The 22241-nt window shown below is 38.3% G+C and overlaps 1 protein-coding gene across 15 annotated transcripts in view; it reads right to left on the bottom strand.

Moving 5' to 3' along the window:
• HUWE1 (HECT, UBA and WWE domain containing E3 ubiquitin protein ligase 1) overlaps positions 1-22241 on the bottom strand; it is a 141528-nt gene that overhangs the window by 36591 nt on the left and 82696 nt on the right. For 13 of the 15 annotated variants that reach the window (XM_081125940.1, XM_081125942.1, XM_081125941.1 and 10 more), the window contains 18 exons: positions 21652-21746; positions 18927-19118; positions 16667-16883; positions 16205-16327; positions 15346-15583; positions 14733-14963; positions 12513-12635; positions 11899-11994; positions 11057-11326; positions 9716-9868; positions 8544-8671; positions 8286-8367; positions 6991-7167; positions 6353-6512; positions 5716-6074; positions 3225-3420; positions 1393-1560; positions 11-156 (listed from right to left, as the gene is read on the bottom strand). In XM_081125940.1, coding sequence (XP_080982066.1) covers positions 11-156; positions 1393-1560; positions 3225-3420; positions 5716-6074; positions 6353-6512; positions 6991-7167; positions 8286-8367; positions 8544-8671; positions 9716-9868; positions 11057-11326; positions 11899-11994; positions 12513-12635; positions 14733-14963; positions 15346-15583; positions 16205-16327; positions 16667-16883; positions 18927-19118; positions 21652-21746 — 3154 coding nt within the window. The remainder of the gene's footprint in view (positions 1-10; positions 157-1392; positions 1561-3224; positions 3421-5715; positions 6075-6352; positions 6513-6990; positions 7168-8285; positions 8368-8543; positions 8672-9715; positions 9869-11056; positions 11327-11898; positions 11995-12512; positions 12636-14732; positions 14964-15345; positions 15584-16204; positions 16328-16666; positions 16884-18926; positions 19119-21651; positions 21747-22241) is intronic. The other 2 variants (XM_081125953.1, XM_081125946.1) reach the window with 2 other exon arrangements.

Below are 22241 nucleotides of genomic sequence, written 5' to 3'. Positions count from 1 at the left end.
ACTGACTTACATTAATGGAAAAACCTGACTGTGTATCAAAGTCGCTACTCTGACGAGTAAGTGACCGGTACTGCTGGTATACATCATCGCCCATGTCTTGCAGGAGCTGGCCAACCTCTTGGGTCATGCCCCCAGGTTTAGGATCAGATTTGTCTGCTAGAAAAACAAAACAAAACTATTCTGTAACTATGCAATGTTAATGCCTATTTGGTAGCTTGGACAATTCCATTCCAAGTTGCCACAACTGTTTACACAGTCGTATTGCTAGATGTAGTACAGTTAAGTTCTCACTTAATGTTGTTGATAGGTTCTGTGACTTTAAGCAAAAATGATGTTAATAAAAGCAATTTTACCACAGGCTAACTGATATAAACAAAAGTAAAGTTCCTAAGGCATCTTATGAACCTTATAACAAAATGACTTTATTCGAGGTCCTGCTGTGTACCTCATTCTATTCACTAACTAGTTTTGTGACCAGAGGCAATTTACTTAATCTCCTCACTTTCCTTGGTTGCCACTACACTAAGCTTAAATGAACACACCTGGTATTATGCCTAGTGCAGTGGGAAGGTCAATAAATGGTTACTATAGCTAGATAGCCACATTATTTTTGTGCAGGGATATAGAAAGTTGGTTAAAGATTCTGTGGTTGTAGATGCCAGGAGTTCTGCATCAGAATGCTGTATGGATGAAAAGCACCAAAGAAAGACTCATATTTTCTTGATATATTGAAGGCAGTATTCATCCACTTTTGACAATACTGTGGTACCTATCAAATAAGTATGTCCTGAATAAAACCCAGAAGGATCTTACTGGAATGGAACCTTGGGTTCCAAGCAATTTACTCATGAATTTCCCAGTAAGTATATGCAGCATTTTAACTAGGAATAAAGATGGATTGAGATGGTGGTCTCAAAGGTCAGGCAGCCCAGCTACATCTAATATTGTTCCCAGATCTTTGGGTAATAAAGACGTTTTATTTCTGAGAGTGAACACATAAGAGACTTGCTGGTATTTTATTTTCAACCTGCTAATAAGATGCTATTATCTCATTTTTAATTGTTTATTTTCTCCATTGGATGGGATGTATTCTCATATGACAGAACTCTGGCAATCTTCTTAACCTTATCATTCAAGCATTCTTTCAGAAAAAACTTATTTTAAGAAACTTCCCTACAGCCCCACCTCCACTAGGTCAGGTGCCTTGCTCTAGCACTCACTACTACATTGGCATGTCATACTATATTACTATTAGCTTCTTTAGAAAAAGGAACTGTGTGGCTTACTCATCTTGATTCTCAGAGCATGGGCACATAGTGAGTGCGAAGGCATGAGTTTGTTGAAATGACCCAAGCAGAGTGCCCAGTCTCCTGTGGTGGGCTAGCTACATACCTTCCTCTGGAGCATGGTATGCAGCCAGGGCATTCAGCATGTCGTAGATCACTTCCTTGATAGTATCAGGAATGACAGGCAGAGGTGAGGGTTTCAAAGGGGTTGTTTTCACCAGCTGTACAGCATTAGGGCCTTTAATTCTAAGATTCTCAAATTCATCATCTGAAGCTAAAGCCAAAGTGAGACAGAATAATCAGTCAATAGTGAACCGGTACCTACACTTGGTTACTGGTAAAGACTTAGAAGGAGGCTTATATAATATACATAAGCTTGGGACAGGAGGCCATTTCCAATGTTCAAGTATCCTATCAGAATATCTGACTTTTACCTTCCTCAAATCACACAGGATTTTTATTAAAATATGTCTTTATTGATTTCAGAGAGAGGAAGGGATAGGGGGAGAGAGAAACATCAACGATGAGAGAGTCATTGATCGGCTGCCTCCTGCACACCCGACTGGGGATCGAGCCCGCAACCTGGGCATGTGCCCTGACCGGGAATCGAACCTCAATTTCCTGGATCCTAGGTCGATGCTCAATCGCTGAGCCACGCCCGGCTGGGCTCCCACAGGATTTAATTCAGCTGTACTAAATGGTAAAAAGAGTACAGGCTTTGGAGTTGGGGAGACTCAGTTTTAAAATCCAGTTCTATTACAGGGTCATGGCCAATTACTTCCGACAAACCTCAAATTTCTCATTCTTGAAATCTGAGGATTAAACAAGACCATACATGCCCAGCACAGGGTCAGGTACACTGAGGTTCCAAAAATAGCCCCCACCCAACCTATTTTTAAAAAAATAGATCTTTATTGATTTCAGAGAGGAATGGAGAGAGGGAGAGAGAAAGAGAGAGAGAGACAGAAACACCAATGATGAGAGATTCATTGATTGGCTGCCTCCCGCATACCCCCAACCAGGAACAGAGCCCACAACCCAGGCATGTGCCCTAACTGGGAATCAAACCCAGATTTCCTGGATCCTAGGTCAACACTCAACCACTGAGCCATGCTCGTCTGGGCCCACCCAATTTTTAATTAAAAACCCCCACAACCCTTCAGAATCGTTGAAAGGTTAGTAAATAAACATCAATATACTTTTCACATAGAATCACCATTTGTCTACCTCTAAATATATCTACCCATACCTCCTAATGTCAAGGATATTTTCTACATAACCATAATACCAACATAATACCCAAGAAATTTAACACCAACACAATTTATATTATCTAACAATAATAGTCAGTATTCAAATTTCTCCAAATCTCCTTTATTTGGATCCACAATCCCATCAAGGTTGTTGGATATCCCTCTCTAGTTTTACATCTAGGAGATCCTTGCATTTTTCCCCTTTCAGTACATTAATATTTTTGAAGAATCTAGGCCATTTTCATTTTCTTATGGAATGTCTCACAATTCATTTGTCTGTTTCCTCATAATTAAACATAGGCCAAACACTTTTGGCAAGAATATACCGATGATATTGTATATTTTCTTCTGCATCACATGTTCTTTGTCTACTTGTTCCTCAATTATCATTCTATCTGTAAACCATTCATTGCATGTAAGCCCTGCTGCCACACTAAGATGAGTTCTTAGAAAGCAAGGACAAGACTGGATGAATCCTTGGTATCTCTGACAGGGATTATCACGCGGCAAGGTCCACAGAAGCTATTGTAGTACCTCTGAACTGACCCACATGATCAATCAGCCAATGTCCCAATGCTTGCCTAAGGAGGCTTTCCAAGTTACAGACCTCTTCACAGAAAATCTCTGGAGTTATACTATGCCACAGACTTCAATGTCTCAAAGGCCAGGAGAAGGGTAAACTTACCAGTTCCCGAGCCTCGAGGGGCTGGAAGGGCAATGCGGATACAGCAGTTGGCCACTTCTGTGAAAATGTCAGGATTGCGACATGCAGCTGGCCCAAGAACACGAAGGATATAGTTGATCTCCCGAGAGCCAAGGCTGCCAGATACAACACCAGAGGTAGTGCTACCAGCTCCACTTGTAGCTGCTGAACGAACAACCTAGTAAAGAGAGGGAGAAACACTGCTGATTCAAGACCACATTCTAAAAATAGAATTGCATTCAAGGAAGTTTCCAAGGATTAAAATACTAACCAAGCTCTGCCTCAAGACAGTGGATGACAGCTTTAGATTTTGGGGAGAAAGATAAACTTGGTCTTTCAAGTCCTATTCCTTCCCAATTCAAAAATGTGGCTTAATAGCATTCAGCATATCCCAAGATTATCCATTATTAGACCAGATGGGCTTATGACCTTTTAGATAAATTGGAAAATGTATCTAGACCGCTGATCATTTATCCAAATTATGGCTCTCACATTTAAGTGCCAGCTCCTAGCCTTCCCAAATGCTGTCCTAATTTTAAACCAGAATGGTTCAAACTCTAAAGATATGTAATATTGATATCCAGTCAGTGCATAAGAACAATATTAAACATTTTCTTTATGCCTCAAAGCCAATCATCCACTTCAGATGATAGCCACAGGAGATATAAAACTGTTTATGGATTGTTTGCTTTGATACCACAGGGCTTAGATATCCATTATGGTTTTGCTCTTCTCATAAAATGACTTGTCAATCATGGAAAATACAGGAAAATGTAAAGAAAACAATTCCCATTGTATTTTCCATTATCCATTCTTTCATGAACGATGTTCACAAAGATAAACATCTTTTGGAATCTTAATGCTTTTCTTACCAAATCAGCCATGCTCTTTAGTTTGGCATATTAATGCCTATATCTTGCCTGTCAGGCTGCAATTATAAAACAACTCTCAATTTTTAAATATAGAGAAGTATAATTTCACTATAAAAATGTGCCATAATTTATTTATCCAGTCCTCTGCTGGGTATTAGATCTCTAATTTCTTGATATTACAAGCAATTCTAGAGTGAAAATTCTTGTATATGTACCTTGGCATACTTGACTTTAGTTATAAGTTCTTAGCCACAGAATTTCTAGGTCAAAGGATATCTTAAACTGACAGTACCAAATTGCCCTCCAATGTGGCTTCACCAATTTCCACTCCTACCAAAAGTAAGAGTATGCCTGGTTCTCCACACCCGTACCTGCAATGGATATTATCAAGCATTTACATTTTGCCAACTTGGTATGTTAAAATTGCCACTGACCTTTTGCTCCCAACACCCCCAAATACAATTTCCTTTAAGCTCAGTGTTTCCTCTCATCCAACAAGAACCTGTATTTTTTCCTAGCATTTTTAAAGTTGCATAAACTTTAAACATTATAACTATTTTGTTTTAAGTCAGAACCCTGTCTATATATAGTTGTTTCTTCCTTATTGGGCTGTCTCCTGACCTTGGATCAATGCATATGCTGCCTTTAACGTTAAGCTCTTCTGCTTTTGCTGATGTCAGGTGAAATCAAATAGGCTGGGCTAAAAAGAACTATCTGAAGAACATCAGATGTATGCGTACATATATATGAAATGGTGCCAGCTTTCTGGCAAATGAGTTAAAAATATTTATACCTTTTGATTCAATTTCTAGAAATCTCTAAGAAAAATAATCTTTAATGTAACAAAGCTATGCACAAAAATGCATAACATTATACATGTGGAAAACAATGTCCCAAGAGAGGAAAATAGAAGTGAAACCCAGTAACATTCACATGATTACTATTGACAAAGAATTTGCAGGAGGAAAGAGAATTTTGTAAAAGTACTGAGGAGGAAAAGCCTTACTAGTACGATGTTTTCTCTCCACCCCTCCATTTATGCATTAATGTTGATGTTATGTTATTTTTTTCTAATTACTTTGTCATTTCTCCCACTGTATTATATGTTGCTAAAATAAAAATTCAAGCCTCAGTTTTCTGATTTGCACAACAGGTATTTGTAAAGAGCCTACCATAGTGTCTGGCAATCATAGACATTCTAAAAACTTTACTACTTTTATAATCCCAAAAACTATGTTTGGAATGATCTTTAAGACATGAACTTGGTGGGAGGTATTCCAATTCCTTAATAACAGCTTTTTTTGGTTCAAGAAAGCTACATTGCCAGAAAGAACTTACTAGATAAGAGCTATTACTACAGTAAATTTAAGGGCAGAAAATATTTTTTTTCTAGTTCTTTTTTCATGTCATTCACTGGGATCATCTACCCTATTTAAGCAAGCACCTAAGCATACAGCTGGGAAATTTTGCTGGGCAGGGTATACAGTCTACATATATAGCTATAGGCCCTAAGAAGAACCAGAAGTCTACCTGTTCTGAGACCAAGGAGAACAAAAATATGATGTAAAAGCTAAACCAACATCCGACACCAAAAGACGCACCTTTTCCATGGTATGACGGAGAGTACAGGGGTCCTCAATAATGTGTCTTAAGAGAAGGGTGACCAGGGGAGTAAACCCATTGAAGCCTGAGCTCTGGGTCAAATTCAAGATCATGCGGGTACTCTTCAGCTCTGCAAACATCATGGCATATTTGTGGTCTCGGGTGAGCCTCAGGCAGAGGCGAAGGGTGGCATGCAAAGTGTCTGGGTCCACAGGGACTCCTAGCATGCTCACGCAGGCCCGGATTAAAACAGTCACCATATCCTCTGTCAGGCCCTGGATCAGGATCTCCCCAATTTTTGTTTCTTCCAGACTTGTCTCCTTTTCAGTATTTGTACTCTCTAGGGCCAATGGGGTATCTGCAAATGGGAAAGTAAGAGTTCAGACAATTTAACCTAACATTTCCTCCCATACTTTTCCTTCCTAAGTAACCAGTCAAGTAGGAAGAGAAATATACCAAACACCAATTCTAAGGCCAGATGAAAAGGCCTTTAAAAAGGAGGACTGCATATCTTTAAGTCACCAAGCAATCTGACTGATAAGAAATGACAATGAAACTGGCCAGAATTTAAGCCATAAAGGCACACTAGTTTCATGTAAAACACTCCTTGAAAGATTAAAAACTAAGAGTCCATACCATTGGTTTTATTTTCTTTACGCTTGATATCCATTTCTTTGCTTTCTTCCAGTGTCTTCTCTAGTTCCTGTCCATTGCTGTTTTTAGAGTTTTTATTCAGCCGCGGTACCCTCAGGAGAGTCAGCATCACAGGGCGTCGGTTCCCTGTTTCTTCATTAACCTAGTAATTCAAGCAGACAAAAATATCTCTACCAAAAAAGGAACTATAGAAGGGGGGGGCTATTAGAACTCCCAGGCAAAATGCTACAAAAGAGAGAAGCCCTGGCAATTTATACCATCCCTGTCATTTACAGAGAGAAAACATGAAGGCTCCCAGAAGGGGCATACACAAGGCCCTATAACAAATTGGAAACTTTCCAATAGAGCACACACCATCCCTAACCAACCCCTAATCCTTGAGTGAACAATTAAAATCATTTCCAGGTGGGACAGTATCAAATTGCCACGGATTCATGGCCTACCTGATGACTTTAGGAAAACTCATTTTTTTGGAAAACTATACCCAATTTAGCAGTGGTATGGTAACACTGCTCCTTATAACACATCAGGACTGTTGATTCAGGAAGAAGGGAACCAAAAGGCATCAGAGTACCTTCCCCTCTTTTCAATAAAACTTACAGCATTGAATAAGTATGTACCTGAACCATTGTAGTGAATTGGACAGTGTATCTTCTTCGGCCTGCAGTGAAACGAACACTTGTCTCTCCAGACTTCCAGGCAGAATCAATAGTGCTGTTGTTGCTTGCACTGTAACTACACCAACGTCCAGAGCGGTCATCAAACCAGCGCCAGTTGTTGTTGTTGGACTGTAAGTACTAAATATAAGAGCACAAAGTTTCTTTGTATTTTCTACAAGGTTGGTTGTTAGAAAGAATATCAACTTCACCAGTGTTTATTGATAAAGCAATTCCAGGAAAAAGAAATATAGTGAACATTTAGTATATTTTGAAAACTAAGAGAGAAATTTTTTTTAAAAAAAAGTATGTTTTTATGCTCTAGCTGGTTTGGTTCAGTGGTTAGAAAGTCGGCCCATGGACTGAAGGGTCCCGGGTTCGATTCTGTCCAAGGGCACAGCACAAAACTTGGTTGCAGGTACAATCTCTGGCCCCAATTGATGTCTCTCTCTCACATTGATGTCTTGCTCTCCCTCCCTCCCTCCCTCTCTGTAAAGCAATGGAAAGAATATCTTCAGGTGAAGATAAAAAAGTAAATAAAATAAAATAAGTTTTTACTGATTTTTAAAGAGAGAGGAAGGAAGAGGGAGAGAAATATCAATGAGAGAGGAACACTATCAATCGGTTGCCTCCTGCACACCCCTTACTGGAGATTGAGTCTACAACCTGGGCATGTGCCCTGACTGAGAATCATACAGGTTAATGAGTTGACACTCAACCACTTAGCCACACTGGCTGGGCAAGAGATAATTTTTAATACACTAACCCTCGTATTTCTAAACCTTTTCACAAGCACAAAACCCTCTATAGCCTTGTCCTACAATCCTCTGCTTTCCTTTTGTTTCCAATTTTTTTCCTCAAAAGGGGAACAGTTATTTTAGATGTACCGAAACAAAATTTCTGTTTCTGAGAAAGTACTGACATAATGTGACATATGTAATCTTCGTATAAGGAGCACTTGCTTTTGGAGGAATTAATGCACACTCAGTCCTTTACACAATAGAAGAGTCACTCCTCCTCTGCACACTTCTTAAACATTTACTGCACTTGGGTAAGTTCTTGGGACCTTTAGCAAGAAGCTCCATAAAAAAAATAATTCTAAGACCCCATTCAGAAGAGAAATCTAGCTACCAATATCCCTCGATATTCGTTGATCAGAGAGCTTTACATTCTTTATCACTCTCTGTATTCTCTGCTGGCCTATTCTTTGCTTCAAGAATTTAAGCAGTTATGCCAACCATATACACTATGTTATGTACCTTAGTCATTTGGGCTCTCCTTTTTGAGGAGATGGCTGTCTTTTCATAGAAATCAATCAGGAGCAACACTGGGGTGATCCACCTACAAAAGGAGAAATGGTTTACCCTGAGCAAGCCAGAAACCTATATACAACATGGGAAAACTTACCTTGACATCATCAGGCAACTCACAATTTTCAAACCACAAAAGGTACACAAGATTTGCCCCATACATGCCCCAGAAAAACAGAAGTGAAACCAGGATACAGGGTAACTCACTTTGGGGTCTGGACCTCCTTTTGCTCCTTAGCAGCCTGTAGGCAGGGCTGAACCACTTCCAAGAGTTTGATTAGGACATTAAGGATGCCACTAGATTCGACCACCCAAGCACAAGGTAGCTTCAACTCCTGATTAATTAATCAAAGGGGAAAAAAATAAAACAAATACCAGCTTCTAGACAATAATCACAGGGGTAAATCCTAACAGAATTAGCTGAATTCAAATTCCACCTCTACATGTACCAGCTGTGTGATCTGAGATGAGTTACTTAAATTCTCTAGGCCTCCGTTTCCTCATAGATCACAGGAAATAATAATTTCTACCTTCAAGGTAATTGTGATGATTAAATGAGGTTATATATTCAAAGTGCCCAACACAGTGCCTGGCACATTAGTATGTGCTTAATATGGAAACTGTTGTTAGTATCATTAAGGACTGTCATCTAGGCTATATAAAAAAAGGGCCAGGACAAAATATAAGACTGTTACTTGTGATTTTCTCTTTATATTGCAATGTTTTGAGGGATCCCTAGCATTCTGTACTTTGCAACCTATTCACAAATGCTATAATAAGAACCACCACTTACACCATAAGGGAAAGCCCCAAGACTGTAGACATAGTTTGACGCATACTGAACTTTTCTCCCAAGTTGCTAGAAAGTATTTACTCCATTAAGTTCAGGTTTTACTATTAAACATAATATGACACATGAAGAGTCATATGTTCAAAATCAATTACATACTAATTCTTATGTTGGTTGGAACAAGAACATGTCCTGGTCAAATTGCTTTTTCCTTAAATAATCTGCTGACTGGCCAGGTACAAAAGAAGAGTCAGATTCTATCTGATTCCTATTACCTGATTTTCACCACCAACCTTGCTTTTAATGACTAACCCCCAAATCCTCTAATACTCAACTAATTAACACTTGTTTTGAGAAGCCTATCTCTCATTATCCAGAAGTGATGTATATGTCCTCCCTGGACTATTTATACCATCCATGCACAGAATGCTGTATTTTGTACTTAATTACGTGCCTATTAGAAACTGCAGGCTCATGAAAGGCAGAGACCATGCCTTACATTTCTAACTTTCTTCAATGTCTCAAATAATAGGTGTTCAATTAATTTTCTGATCAATGTAGAAGAGGAAACAAAAGATCTAAACCTTACCTCAAAAAGCAGTGTTAAAAGCAAGATTCTAGTAGCCAAATTAGATGCCTGGGGCAGGGTGGCCATCTGACTGATCCATTCTGACACAGTTTTTGTGTCGCTCGTTGTCAGGGGGAGAGCGGCTTTGATCAATACATCAGCAGCTTCCCACACCTAAAAAAGCAGACTGGCCAAGTAAGATAACTGTAGATAAAGTGTGATATGGTTTGTCAAAACATTTTCAACCCCCATCCTCAACACATTTGCCAAAGGAGTAAGGGTAAATAATAATATATTTATTATTGAGATTTAATGACTGTATTAAAAGATGATGTATGCTACTACAGGAAAATCTCTAACGATTATTTTCTTAGGCTAGATTACAAGAAGCCTAAATTCTAAGTTAAAGGAAAATAATATTGAAAAAATTTCTGATGCATATAGTCAACCCCACAAAGATTCCACCAACTTATACTTCAGTCAACAATCTTTCACTATATTCTGTCCCAGAATTAAAAACAAAAATCCAGAAGGTTAGAAATCTTGGTCTTAGTTTAGTTTGTATGTTAAATTTCTTATAATGAATTTTATATAATTGTACTTTTCTATTAAAGTTTTAGTTTTCTTAAAGTCATTTCTATATGCTCTTGCTATGGATTAAAGATAACTAAACCTTGGTAATATTTTGTGGAAAAAATGGTTTATCCAGTTTGCCTTTTACTTTTGTGATGTTTCCATCCACTCAGGTTACAATGTGCATCACTTTTTGACTTCTTCCTCTAGTTCTCAACTTTAAAAATATATAAAACATTGATTTAAATACATAAATAGTAAAGAAAACACAACCAAAATGTTAACTGGCTATCTGTTTGTGTGGGGATTTAGAGAATTTATTTCTTATCTTACTTCTATAATTAGTATATATTAATTTCATAATGAGGAAAAGTACTGCTCAAAAAAGACAAACACTAGGTCACAACTATCCATCAGGATGGAGACTCATTTGTCCAAGTGGTTGTTGGATATGAGGGGGAGACAAAAACATGTATTCACTGTTAGTCCAGGGGGCCTATCTTGGCCCAGAAGTAAGACACATTTTGGATATTTAAGATGAATCTAGGAAGAAATGCCTAGAAATAGAGCACTTTGTTTTGTCCTTTAAGTATTTGTGAAATACTTAATTTACGTTTTTCAGGAACACTCTCAAGAAAGACGTAGATTACCAGATCTAAAGATTTAAAAGAATACATCCACACTGGGTGAAATGTAAAAATATTAATTTTTTAAAAAGATATCAGGTTTTGATAGATGGTAGGAAAACCACTTTATAAACTCCTCTCTTCTGGTCCCTGGAGAGCTTACCTGATTGACTACTTGCTTCAGAATCATGTCTCGATAGTCTGCTCCATTACGTTTTATTGCTGTCATAATCAGATCACACACCCGGTACACTGTGTCTGGCAACTCATCAAGAAGGTGGAAGCAACCTGGCAACATGGTATCTGTGAAAGTGTGTAGCTCATCTTGCTCCAATGGATCAGCATCCTGGAACTTCTCTAGACATTTAGCCTCTTCCTCTTCCTGCTTTTCCCGAGCTTTCCGTTCCTCCTCTTCTTTCCGGCAAGCAACTTCCTGGAGGCAGGGAAGGAAGAGTGATAGCATATGGAAGAGGTGAAGGAAGACTCTAAGAATGCATTTGCCCTATCATATGAATACCTTCTACCTTCTCAAGCAAGCAATATGCTCGTGTAGCAACGAGTATGAGGGCAGCCACAAAGGCTAAGGCAAGACAAGGAAAGCAGAGAGGAAGGACACCTCCAACCCCTAAAACATTGCCAATTTATTTACAGCATCCTACATTCTGTCCTACAAAATCATCTGTAGACTTTGTCCTGCACTCTCTACCAGTATAGCAAACAGAAACAACTGTTACTTAAGAATAGACATCCAAGTTTGACCTCATGGGTATACCAAGTACATCTTGGGTTTCTTATTTGACAGTAAAGAGAAATGCTTAATCTTTCCCACTTAAAACTTTAGGTCAAATACAATGCAGATCAGCAATGACAAAGTGATAAATGAGTACTCCCATGTCTTTCTTTAGACTTTAATTCTACCAATTACTTTGCAGTGGTAGCAGAATGTTCATAGAAATACTAAGATTAATGTGTCAGACCCTTTTGGATGCCCTGTATTCTAGTTACCTCAGGTGACTCCGCCCTTTGATCCATTGGGATATCTTGTCCCAGAGACATGGCAATAGCTCTCATCATCTGGTCCTCTTCGGACATACTCAGATCCTACAGAGCAACAACAGAAAATCCAGCAACTATACTTACCCCAACTCATAAGGAATCAGACATCCTGTGCTCAAGCTTTAGAGAATGGGCTCCGAATGCTGTTCTCTTGAGTTAAAACAAACTAGACTTACCTGGTTGCTGTAAAAACAGAGAGGGGAAAATCAGAACAGAGAGGGAAAATCACAATGAAATTAAGTATAGGAAGGAGGCTTTAATGTGACCACCTATTCTGCATCTCAGAAAAGAGAGCCTCTTCCATGGCTTTCTGACTGTGGATAATTCAAGAGTTCTTCTGCAAACGAAGTCCAGTAATTTGCATGGCTGGGAGATAGGGAACTTCTGCTCATTACATTCTAGAGCTAGAAGAGTTATCACGAAAAGAAAATATTGGCACAAAGAAGTCTGCAAATGAGAAGTAGTTTACATAAGGAAGACCAGTGACGAAAGCATGAGAGGAAAAAAGCACATCAGCAGCCAAACCAATGTCCTACAAGATTAGAGCCCCTGAGCCAACTCACCCGAACAACTCCTCCCATGATCGGGGGAGGGTGGGTTAGAAGGTACTCTGTGGCCTGCTCCATGGTGCTGGTGTTCAACAAGGCCTCCATGGCATGTTCCCTTGTGAAGCCCATGTCCATGAGCTACAAAAAGAATGTAGGACCTCAGAACCACAGTAAAAGAGAAATCCAAATGCATTTTAAAAAGAAAGGAACCCTTTCAAGATGTAAACAAGTTTTTCTAACTTCGTGTGAACTGAGAACGTTTAAAAGCTAAGACAGGTATCACGAATGGACCTGTCTATGTAGTGCTTCCATAGCATTTGAACATTAGAGCTGCACAATGGGGCAGATGATTCAGAATTCCATCCTCTAAGAAAATGGTGTTAGATGGTTATTATCATTAGAGAATTAATCTAATTAGAAAATCACAACATAAGAAGCAAAAATTGGTCCTACTTTTCTGGAAAACAAACTAGCAACAGAAAAAGAGCCTGAAAAAATGACCCAGGTTTCCCACCACTGGGAAATAATCATGAGATGTACAGAAAGATTTGTACAAAAAGAAACTATATACCACAGCTTTACAACAACAAACAAGAAAATTAACACCCAGCAATAAAAGAATGACTAAGACATTAAAAAACCAATTTTCTTAAAGGCAGCAGTACAATTCTACATATATGTTAACTACGTAAAAATTAGGCATAGAAAAGAAACCATCCTCAAAATGCAAAAGGTACCCAATGTATAGGAGAACATATTTGCCAATGATACATCCGACAAAGGGTTAATTTCCAAAATAAATAAAGTACTCATACAACTCAACAAAAGGAAGACAAACAATCCAATTATAATATAGGCAAAGGACCTAAATAGACACTTCTCCAAAGAGGACATACAGATGGCCAAGAGACATATGAAAAAGTGCTCAAAGTCACTAATCATCAGAGAGATGCAAATTAAAATCACAATGAGGTATCACTTCATCACATCTGCCAGAATTGCTACCATCAATAAATCAATAAACAACAAGTGCTGGAGAGGATGTGGAGAAAAGGGAACTTTAGTACACTGCTGGTGGGAATGCAGACTGGTGCAGACACTAAGGAAAACAGTATGTAGTCACCTTAAAAAAAATAAAAATAGAACTGTTGTTTGACCCAGTGACCCCACTTCTGGGAATATATCCTAAGAATCCCAAAACAACAATCAGAAAGAATATATGCACCCCTATGTTCATAGCAGTGCAATTTACAATAGCTAAGATCTGGAAATAGCCCAAGTGCCCATCAGCAGATGAATGGATAAAAACACTGTGGTACATTTACACCATGGAATACTATGCAGCTGTAAAAAAGAAGGATCTCTTACCCTTTGAGACAGCATGGAGGGACCTGGAGAATATTATGCTAATCGAAATAAGCCAGTCAGAGAAAGACAAGTATCACATGATCTCACATATATGTGGAATCTAATGGACAAATTAAACCAGCTGACAAAATAGGTCCAGAGGCACGGAAGAATGGCACAGACTGACGGATCTTAGAGGGGAGGGGTAGGGGGAATGGGCAGAGATTAACCAAAGAATTTATATGCATATATGCATAATCCATGGACACAGACAATAGTGTGGTGAAGGCCTGGGGGGTTAGGGTGGGGTGGGGGCAGGAACTGGTTGGAGCGAGGCAATGTGGGAAAAATGGGGGACATCTGTAATACTCTATACAATAAAGTTAAATAAAAATTAGGCATAGAACCAAGTAATAAAAAAAGAACACAATAATTATCTTGTGTGGTGACATTATGAATGCCATTTAAAAATATTTTGCTGTATTCCCAAATTTTCTTAAAGTATTTGTTACTGTTATGATAAAAAATGTGGCATGTATATGTAGAAGTCATATTTGAACAGGACTCTGAACATAAAGAGAATACACATGCATACACACAAATTCCCAGTGGAATATGGTAAATACTCTTTTGAGATTGAAATGTTAGGTTCATAAGTGCCTCCCCCCAACCTCTGCTTCCCACTGATTCTAAGCTTACAATTTTCAAAATGTGGTTTATGTTTATTTAAAGATGAAAAAATAAACAGTAAGATAAAGAGCAAATTTAAATCTATCTCCTGGCTAACAGGACCAGGCACTTAGTGGCATGTAAACTTAGAAAACCCACAAGCATCGCATTCTATCAGGTGCAAAGTCTGGGCCCTGGAGTATTAAGCCAGCATTCTACCTGTTGTAGTTGCTGCTGGTTGACTTGAGGATCTCGGCGGGAGCCACCTTCCTCTTGCCCTGTATCCTCTTCGCCTCGAGACCCCTCCTTCTCTTTGCTTAGTCTCTCTCGAATTACAGGCTCTCCTCGGAGGATGTGGCACAAGATGGCCAGCATGGACTCAGCCATTCGCCCACCGTACACCTTCAGGGGTTTCCGGTTCCACAGGTTCTTGATGCAAGTAAAAGCTGCCTAGAAATCATTTGAAAAGCTGTGTGAAAATCATTTTGTCTCAATTCAAAGCCCCGGGAAGAATAAGCCAAAGTCCTTCCCACAATTAGTCTGTACCAACAACAAAATCCTAGGTCAGTACTTAGGAGGCTAAGCAAGCACAGAGAAGGGGCATTTAATACAACCTGGAAGTACCAATCTGAAGTTTACAGTTTAAGTGTGTACACCACAGAAAATTCTCAAATGACCTCTATACCCATCTGTAATGCAGCCGTATCTGGGAGTAGGATCTAATGGTTCTCCAATAATCAAGTTATTTCATTAAGGAGAACAAAGGAGAGTGGGAGCTACCTAGCAGGCAGCACGAGAAATTCCTCTTGGCTTTAGAATGCTGAATACTCACTTTCTGTGTTACCACAAGGAAACGGAGGGCACTGAATTGTGGAAAGTTCTGGACACTTCCAGGCAATTTGGCAGGCAGTGAATGTGGAGATTCAAGCACCGTGGTGGGATTCACCATCTTCTCCACCAACATAAGCCAAGCATCTAAGAATTCACCTGTGCCATCAGGTAAGTCTGAATGTTCTAATCCTTCAGCAACCGGAACTTTGCCACCCATGGACAGAGCCCAATTAAAAGTTCTAAATTCAAATAAGAGAAAATATAGAGAGAACATTAGTATTTTAGATGGGGTAGTGTTAGAAGTCTTTATATTGGCACTATATGTCCCTTCTCTTAGAGCTACTGCTTCCAATCTAACATTTTTATTAGGTTTTGGTCTTCATTTTAGCTTTACTGATATATTATTAACATATAACATATGTAAGTTTAAGGTATACAATGTCATGACTTGATACACATATACACTACAAAATGATTACCACTTCTAGCATTACTTTTTAAAGCCAAAACAAAAAAAAAAATAAAACTTAGCTTAAAACTCTGACAAAGAGAAGCAGAAAAATTACCATATTAAGAGAAACAATAGAAAAGACAAGCTTATTAGGAAAATGTGTACCAGACATTGGAAACCACATGAGGAAAAACAGAGACCCTAGAAATACCTATAAGAAATGCTGAATCCCACATACTCAAAGATATAGATAAATATGGCTAGAGTTCAAAATGTGAAAGGGTACAACCGATGGGTGTCTCTATGTATCCCACTGTCATAGGTGACTTAGAAAGTTGTGGGCTGCTAAGGCACATAGAAAAGAGCAAACTCCAAGAAATGCTTCTCAGTGAAGCAACTTGATCCTTACTCAAAAAGAGCATTGTGGCCTCCAGAGCAGAGAAATTTCTGCAGCATGAGATGGTAGGGATACTTCCTCTCATCAAACAGCATTGGGGATGTAAAACCAACTGAACAGATGAAGAATGTTAGCCTGAAAGAGGGAAAAAATATTTAACATTCTCTGAGGCAGACACCAAAGCAATGGGAAATTCGTGTAGAAGCCAAGAGTAAAATTTAACATTGCACTGAACTGACTGACTAGAATGCAGGTGGGTGATTAGTCTGCTTATTAAAATTTCTAAAGTTTCTAAGTAGGCTCCTACCTACTACAAGGTTATTGAAATGCAGTCTGATTATAAATGCATAAAAAATCCCTATATTCTAGACTAAGAACCACAGTAAGTATGTTAAACTGTATTTGGGTAACACACCTAGAGTAAACAAGGGATCAACAAGTCAATTTGATTTTGTTTCTTAAGCAGAACCTCACCTGAAGCGGGGAGTAGGTGTATATGGTGGAGGCTGCCAAGATAAGCCCTTTGTGAGGAGCTTAGTGAGGGCTGAGGCTGTTGATCGAGCAGCGGGTGTCGGTGCTGTGGTGGTGCTGGCAGCATGATGGCTCCTTCTCTGGCGGACAGGAGACCCCACACAAAGTTTAACAAGGAGTCCAAACAGCTCAGCAAGTGCTCGGCCTAATCTGGAAGAGGCTGGAATCCAAAAGTTAGAATAAGGCTGACACTATTCTCAGACTTAGTTTCATTTATAACAGACACATCACCATTAATACATTTTTATAACTGACCACTTCCTCCCACACAACACCTAGGAAACACCTGGACTTGTCTCTACACATGATAATTCAAAAAGGAAGTTCCACAGGGAACAAATACGTCTTTTAAAGGAAGGAGACAGGGAAGTGTCTTTGCACTCAACATATAACAAATGTGAAAGTCAAACAAGATAAGCATTCAGACTGTTAGAGGAAGTATAAACTGAAACCACCTTTGCAGAGAGCAACATAGCAATAAGAACTAGTTAAGTAAATGATACATCTACTGGTTTATGAAGTCGCTTATAATGCCTACAGAGAACTTTAAAAATGGCAAAAGTGTTAACAACTTAGACCAGAAGAGAACATCATACACACTATATATTGTCCTATCACAACATTACATATATGGCCCCAAAGGAAAAAAAGATGGTTAGGAAAAGCATAAAAATCTTTAAGTGGCATTCTTAAGGTGTTAACAGTAGATTGTAAAAGGAAATGCATAAAAAAGAAAGTATGTTTAAACATATATTTTGGTGTTAACTCACTTTTCTTAAAATATTTCTCTGTTCTTGATATTTGCATTGCCTGGCTAGAGGTTGAATATGCCCAGACTCTGAAAATCTAATGTATCCAAATCTAAGTTTGAGCTTTTTCAACACTGCCTTCAGTTGAATGGACACCAAAGTGGCTCAAAGGTAGTCAGCAAGGTCAGCAACCACAAAGAAATAGAAATCAAAAGCACGAAGTGGACCCAGACAGAAACCCCAGAATGTTCTAAGGTCATAGTAGTACAAGAGGTCTAATAGAGACAGGAGAGGTAAACATGGGCCGTCTTCTTGGTCAATTTTCCTTCAATTTGGGGTAGTAGTGGTAGACTTTCAAATTAAAACAAAAGAAGTAGAATTAAGCAAATTAGAACAGAATGTAAAATTCAGGGAGTTTTAAGATAACAAATGGAAATGCCAAAGGCCATTTTCTGCTTGCTTTTGGGCAGAGCTCCAGATTCCCAGGAGTTACATCTTCACTTTCCTCTACGTTAAGGTGTCAGAAACTGGCAAACATTGAGGAACATAAAAAATATATCCCCAAACATTAGAATTACATTAAAGGGCAAAAGATGGCAGAGACAGATTAGTGTACACCTTTAATGTGGTCCTGTATCATATTAATTTCCAGAGCTGCCAAAGGGACTTCACTAAAATACAAATTAACCACGCCACTTGCTATGTTTAAGGGACAGAGAAAGGAAGAAGAGACTGGGTAAAATAGCAAGACAGATAAGTGGAAAGCAGGAGAGCTTTATACCATAAAAGTCGAGAAAAGAGCATTTCAAGAAGGAGGTGGTAGGTCAACTATCATTTTGTAGAGAAGTGACAAGGGAACTGAAATGTATACCACAAACTTAGCAACAACAAGGAAGTTGTAGGTATCTAGGAAAGACATTTCAGTGGAACTGGTGGAAGCAGAAGCCATTTGCAATTGAAGAATGAACCGGAGGAAAGTAATTATAGATAAGGAGGGAGTAGATGGTTTTTAGGAAGTGATTCTCTTATCTCTATCCCTAGCAATAAGTAGAGAGTCTGTCACATAGCAGACACTCAATAAAGTACACCTAAAAACAAGCCACCGAAGTTGTTTGTTTGTTTTTTTTTTGGTTAATCCTCACCTGAGGACATTTTTTCCCAATGATTTTTAGAAAGAGTGGAAGGGAAGGGAGGGGAGGGAGAGAGACATCAATGTGAGAAGGACACATTAATTGGTTGCCTCCAGCATGGGCCACAACCAGGGCCAGGGATGGAAACTGCAACCCTTCGGTGCCCCGGCCAAAGCTCTAACCACTGAGCAGCATCAGCCAGGGGGAGCTGCCCAAGTTTTAAAATTCCTTAAAGGAAACAACACAGCCATGCCAATTCAATTTGTTTGAGAACTGGTTAAGGTTCTGAAAGCCAGAAAAGGGAGTAGAAAAAGAGTCATTTACCTGACAATAAAGGCTTGATTTGCTTAATTCTGGCAGCCATGGCAGGTGTGATTTTAGATTTGCCCTTAGAGTCCGAAGCAGTAGGTTCATCTGTCTCCATAGGAGCCAATGTATCACCATCAAGCCCAATACCTTCCAACAAGCCTTGAGTAGAAGCATCCATACTTCCAGCTGCTGCATCCTGTTCCCCATCTGTAGACATAAAAGGGGAGCAGTAAGACCATGTTGAGCTAGCACTTACCTGGTTCCTTGTTCTGGAGAGTCCCAAAAAAGAGCTACCTATGGTGCTTCTTACTCTTAAATGCCCAGGATTTCCTAAATCTGAAAAGAAAAAAGTCCCAAACTGTACTGACATGCTCCTCTCCTTAGCCCTTTTTAGCTAATACTGACATCTTTCAATGACAGAAGAGTCTTAACCCAGGGCTACTTTGGAAGACTGTAGGCACTGCACGATACAGGGGGTACCATTCACACAGACTACAATGTGCATGGTGCCCCTATGCGGTCAAGGAGCATGCCCTGCTAGAATTCTATAGCTTGTTAGTAAACTCAAATCGAACACCATAGATTATACCACTGTAGAAATATATTTCCTAGATCCTAGCATTTAGGGTTTTTGTATATAATATGAGAGATATGCCTCTCTTTTTTTTGGTGTGTGTGTATGCCCTTAGATGTAAGAATTGGCTTTAGGAAAATATTATAAAACAGCACCAAATTTTCTGGAAAAAGTATGTGAAAATGGAGTCCTTTGTTAAATGTGTGAAAGATACTGCTGGGAAAAAATATTTATCTGGATTGTTAGGCAAGGCAATTCTTTGACAGTGAATTTAATTTTGTTCTCAGTTTTTTCCCTTGAGTTAAATTTGATCTATTTTGACTAAATCTGATATTCTTATTTTTGGTTTGGTCCATTTTCTCCAAAATTAATCTTGTCAGAGGCATGTATGTATTTTATTAATTCTGTAACCACTCCTATATTGTCATATCGGTTGTTTTGCAAGTTATGTCTGCTTTCTTAATTCCTACCTTTAGTAATTTCAGTAAACTTTAAAACATATCAGATAAGTTTTTATACATAAAATTATTGTTTTAATAGTTTAATATCAAAGGTATTTCCTCCCTGATGCAGAATATAGGAGAAAAAAAAACTTTCTAAAAAAGCTGCTTTTATTCAGTTTAGGTTTGTTACATTAGGGTCAGAAAACTGTGTATAATTTCTGCTTATTGAAATTTGGAACTTTTATTGTGCTATAACATAAAAGCTATTTTCTAAAATAGCACTGTTTAATAGAAATATGTGAGCCACACGTATTTTCAAGTTTCTAATATTCATATTAAAATGTAAAAACAAACAAGCATAAATTTTAATATAATAAAAATTGTTATTTCAACATGTAATCAAATATAAATTAAGACTTTACATTCTACACTAAACATTTTAAAATGGTCTCTATTTTATGCTTTATAGCATATCTCAATCAAGACATTAAATTTTCATTAAAATAACTGATCTGTGTTTATATTTCATACAACTTAGTTGAAAAAAAAATTCACATACCTAAGTTGTTCTAAACATACTTAAAAGTGTTCTAACTATTGAACAGGGTAACAGCTGTTGTATTTAAATTAATAAAAATTAAAAATTAAGTTTTCTGCACACAACCTAAGACCTCATCTTAACTATATCTGCAACAACCTTATTTCCAAATAAGGTCATATTCTGAGGGGCTGGGGGGAGGGCACATTTCAACCCATAACACCTTCCCCTAAATAAGAGAAAAGAAAAAAAAGAAAAGGAGGAGATACAGAGAGTGAGAAAGGGAAGGAGGAAGGAGGGTAAGGGAGAATAAAGGAGGGAGCGAAAAATTCAGTCTTTTAGATGTATAAGCCACATTAAAGTATTAAACAGTAACACATGGTTAGAGGCTACCATATTGGACAGTGTGGTTTTAAAGTGTTCCACAGTCACTTAAAATATTTTTTTTTTTTACCATTTTAAGCTACAATATTAAGCTTCTGAAAAATAAGTATACAAAAAATTAAAGTCCCATCATACCCTGTGATACAGTACGATCTAGGAATCAATCTTAGACTTACACAAAAGTACGTACAAAGATGTTCACTTTTCAACAGTACATTAGAAACTTAAAGGAATGGTTAATTCATTGCACCTTTACAGGGCACTTAATGTTAAGTGAGAAGAGATCTATAAAATATTATATCTAAGATAACTGTAACTATGTTAATATAATATATCCTCAGGGAAAAAGATTAGGAAGACACTTTCAAAAATTTATTTTGTGGTGCTACATCTTCTAATTTTTACCATTGTGTGTGTACATTTTTATACCAAAAACGAGTAAAAAGTTTAATTTTAAAAGAATTAAAATTCGATGAAAGGTCCCTGGCTGGTGTGGCTCAGTTGGTTGAGCATCATCCCATGTACCAAAAGGTTGCCAGTTCAATTCCCGGTCAGGGCATATGCCCAGGTTTCAGGCTTGATCCCTAGTAGGGAGTGTGCAGGAGGCAGCTTATTGATGTTTCTCTCTCCCTCTCCCTTTAAAAAAAAAAAAAAAAATCAATAAAAATATTTAAAAAAATCGATGAAAGGAAAAAAATTGAGGACCACAGATGACAGAGAGTTAACTAAATTTTCACAACAGACCTATAAAGACAGACAGAACTTAAGAGAATGACTGAGATTTTAGTTTCTTGGAGTTACCTGCTCTTTTTCCGCCCTGGGTCGTACCTGCCTTCTCATCCTTTGGAACCAATTTCTGCATGTCTGCTTGGCCAAATTCACACCCAGATGGTAGGCTGCAACAAGAGAGACAGTGAGCCAAAAAACCTGGATAGTTCACCTCTTATGTTGTGCTTGGTCTCTAACCTGCTTGGCTGACACTATCCCTTCCTATAGAAGGTACGTTAGCCTAATAGAACTGCAATGATCGAATTCCTGAGGTATTATTCAACAAGGTTTCCAACTCAACTTTTTCAATCTGGCTAAAAAAGGGCCAAATTTTAAATACCTACCATATTGACTCACCATAAATCAGATCAAAGATACACAAGATGACTTTTATAAGCAAGTCCTTAGGCTGGTAAGTAGGAAGGACAATGCTATGAATTGAATATTTGTGTGCCCCTCAAAATTTGTATACTGAAATCCTAATACCCAATGTGATGGTATTAGTAGAAAAGGCGTTTGGGAGGTGCTTAAGTCATGAGGGTAGAACCCTCACAAATGGAACTAGTGTATTTAGTCCCTCCTGCCATATGAGGATATAAGAAATCTGTGACCTGCAAGAGGGC

Source organism: Miniopterus schreibersii, assembly GCF_964146895.1.
Source record: "Miniopterus schreibersii genome assembly, chromosome: X".
Taxonomy (NCBI): Eukaryota; Metazoa; Chordata; class Mammalia; order Chiroptera; family Miniopteridae; genus Miniopterus; species Miniopterus schreibersii.
Note: the sequence above shows the minus strand (reverse complement) of the source record. Positions and strands in the feature narration are given on the sequence as shown.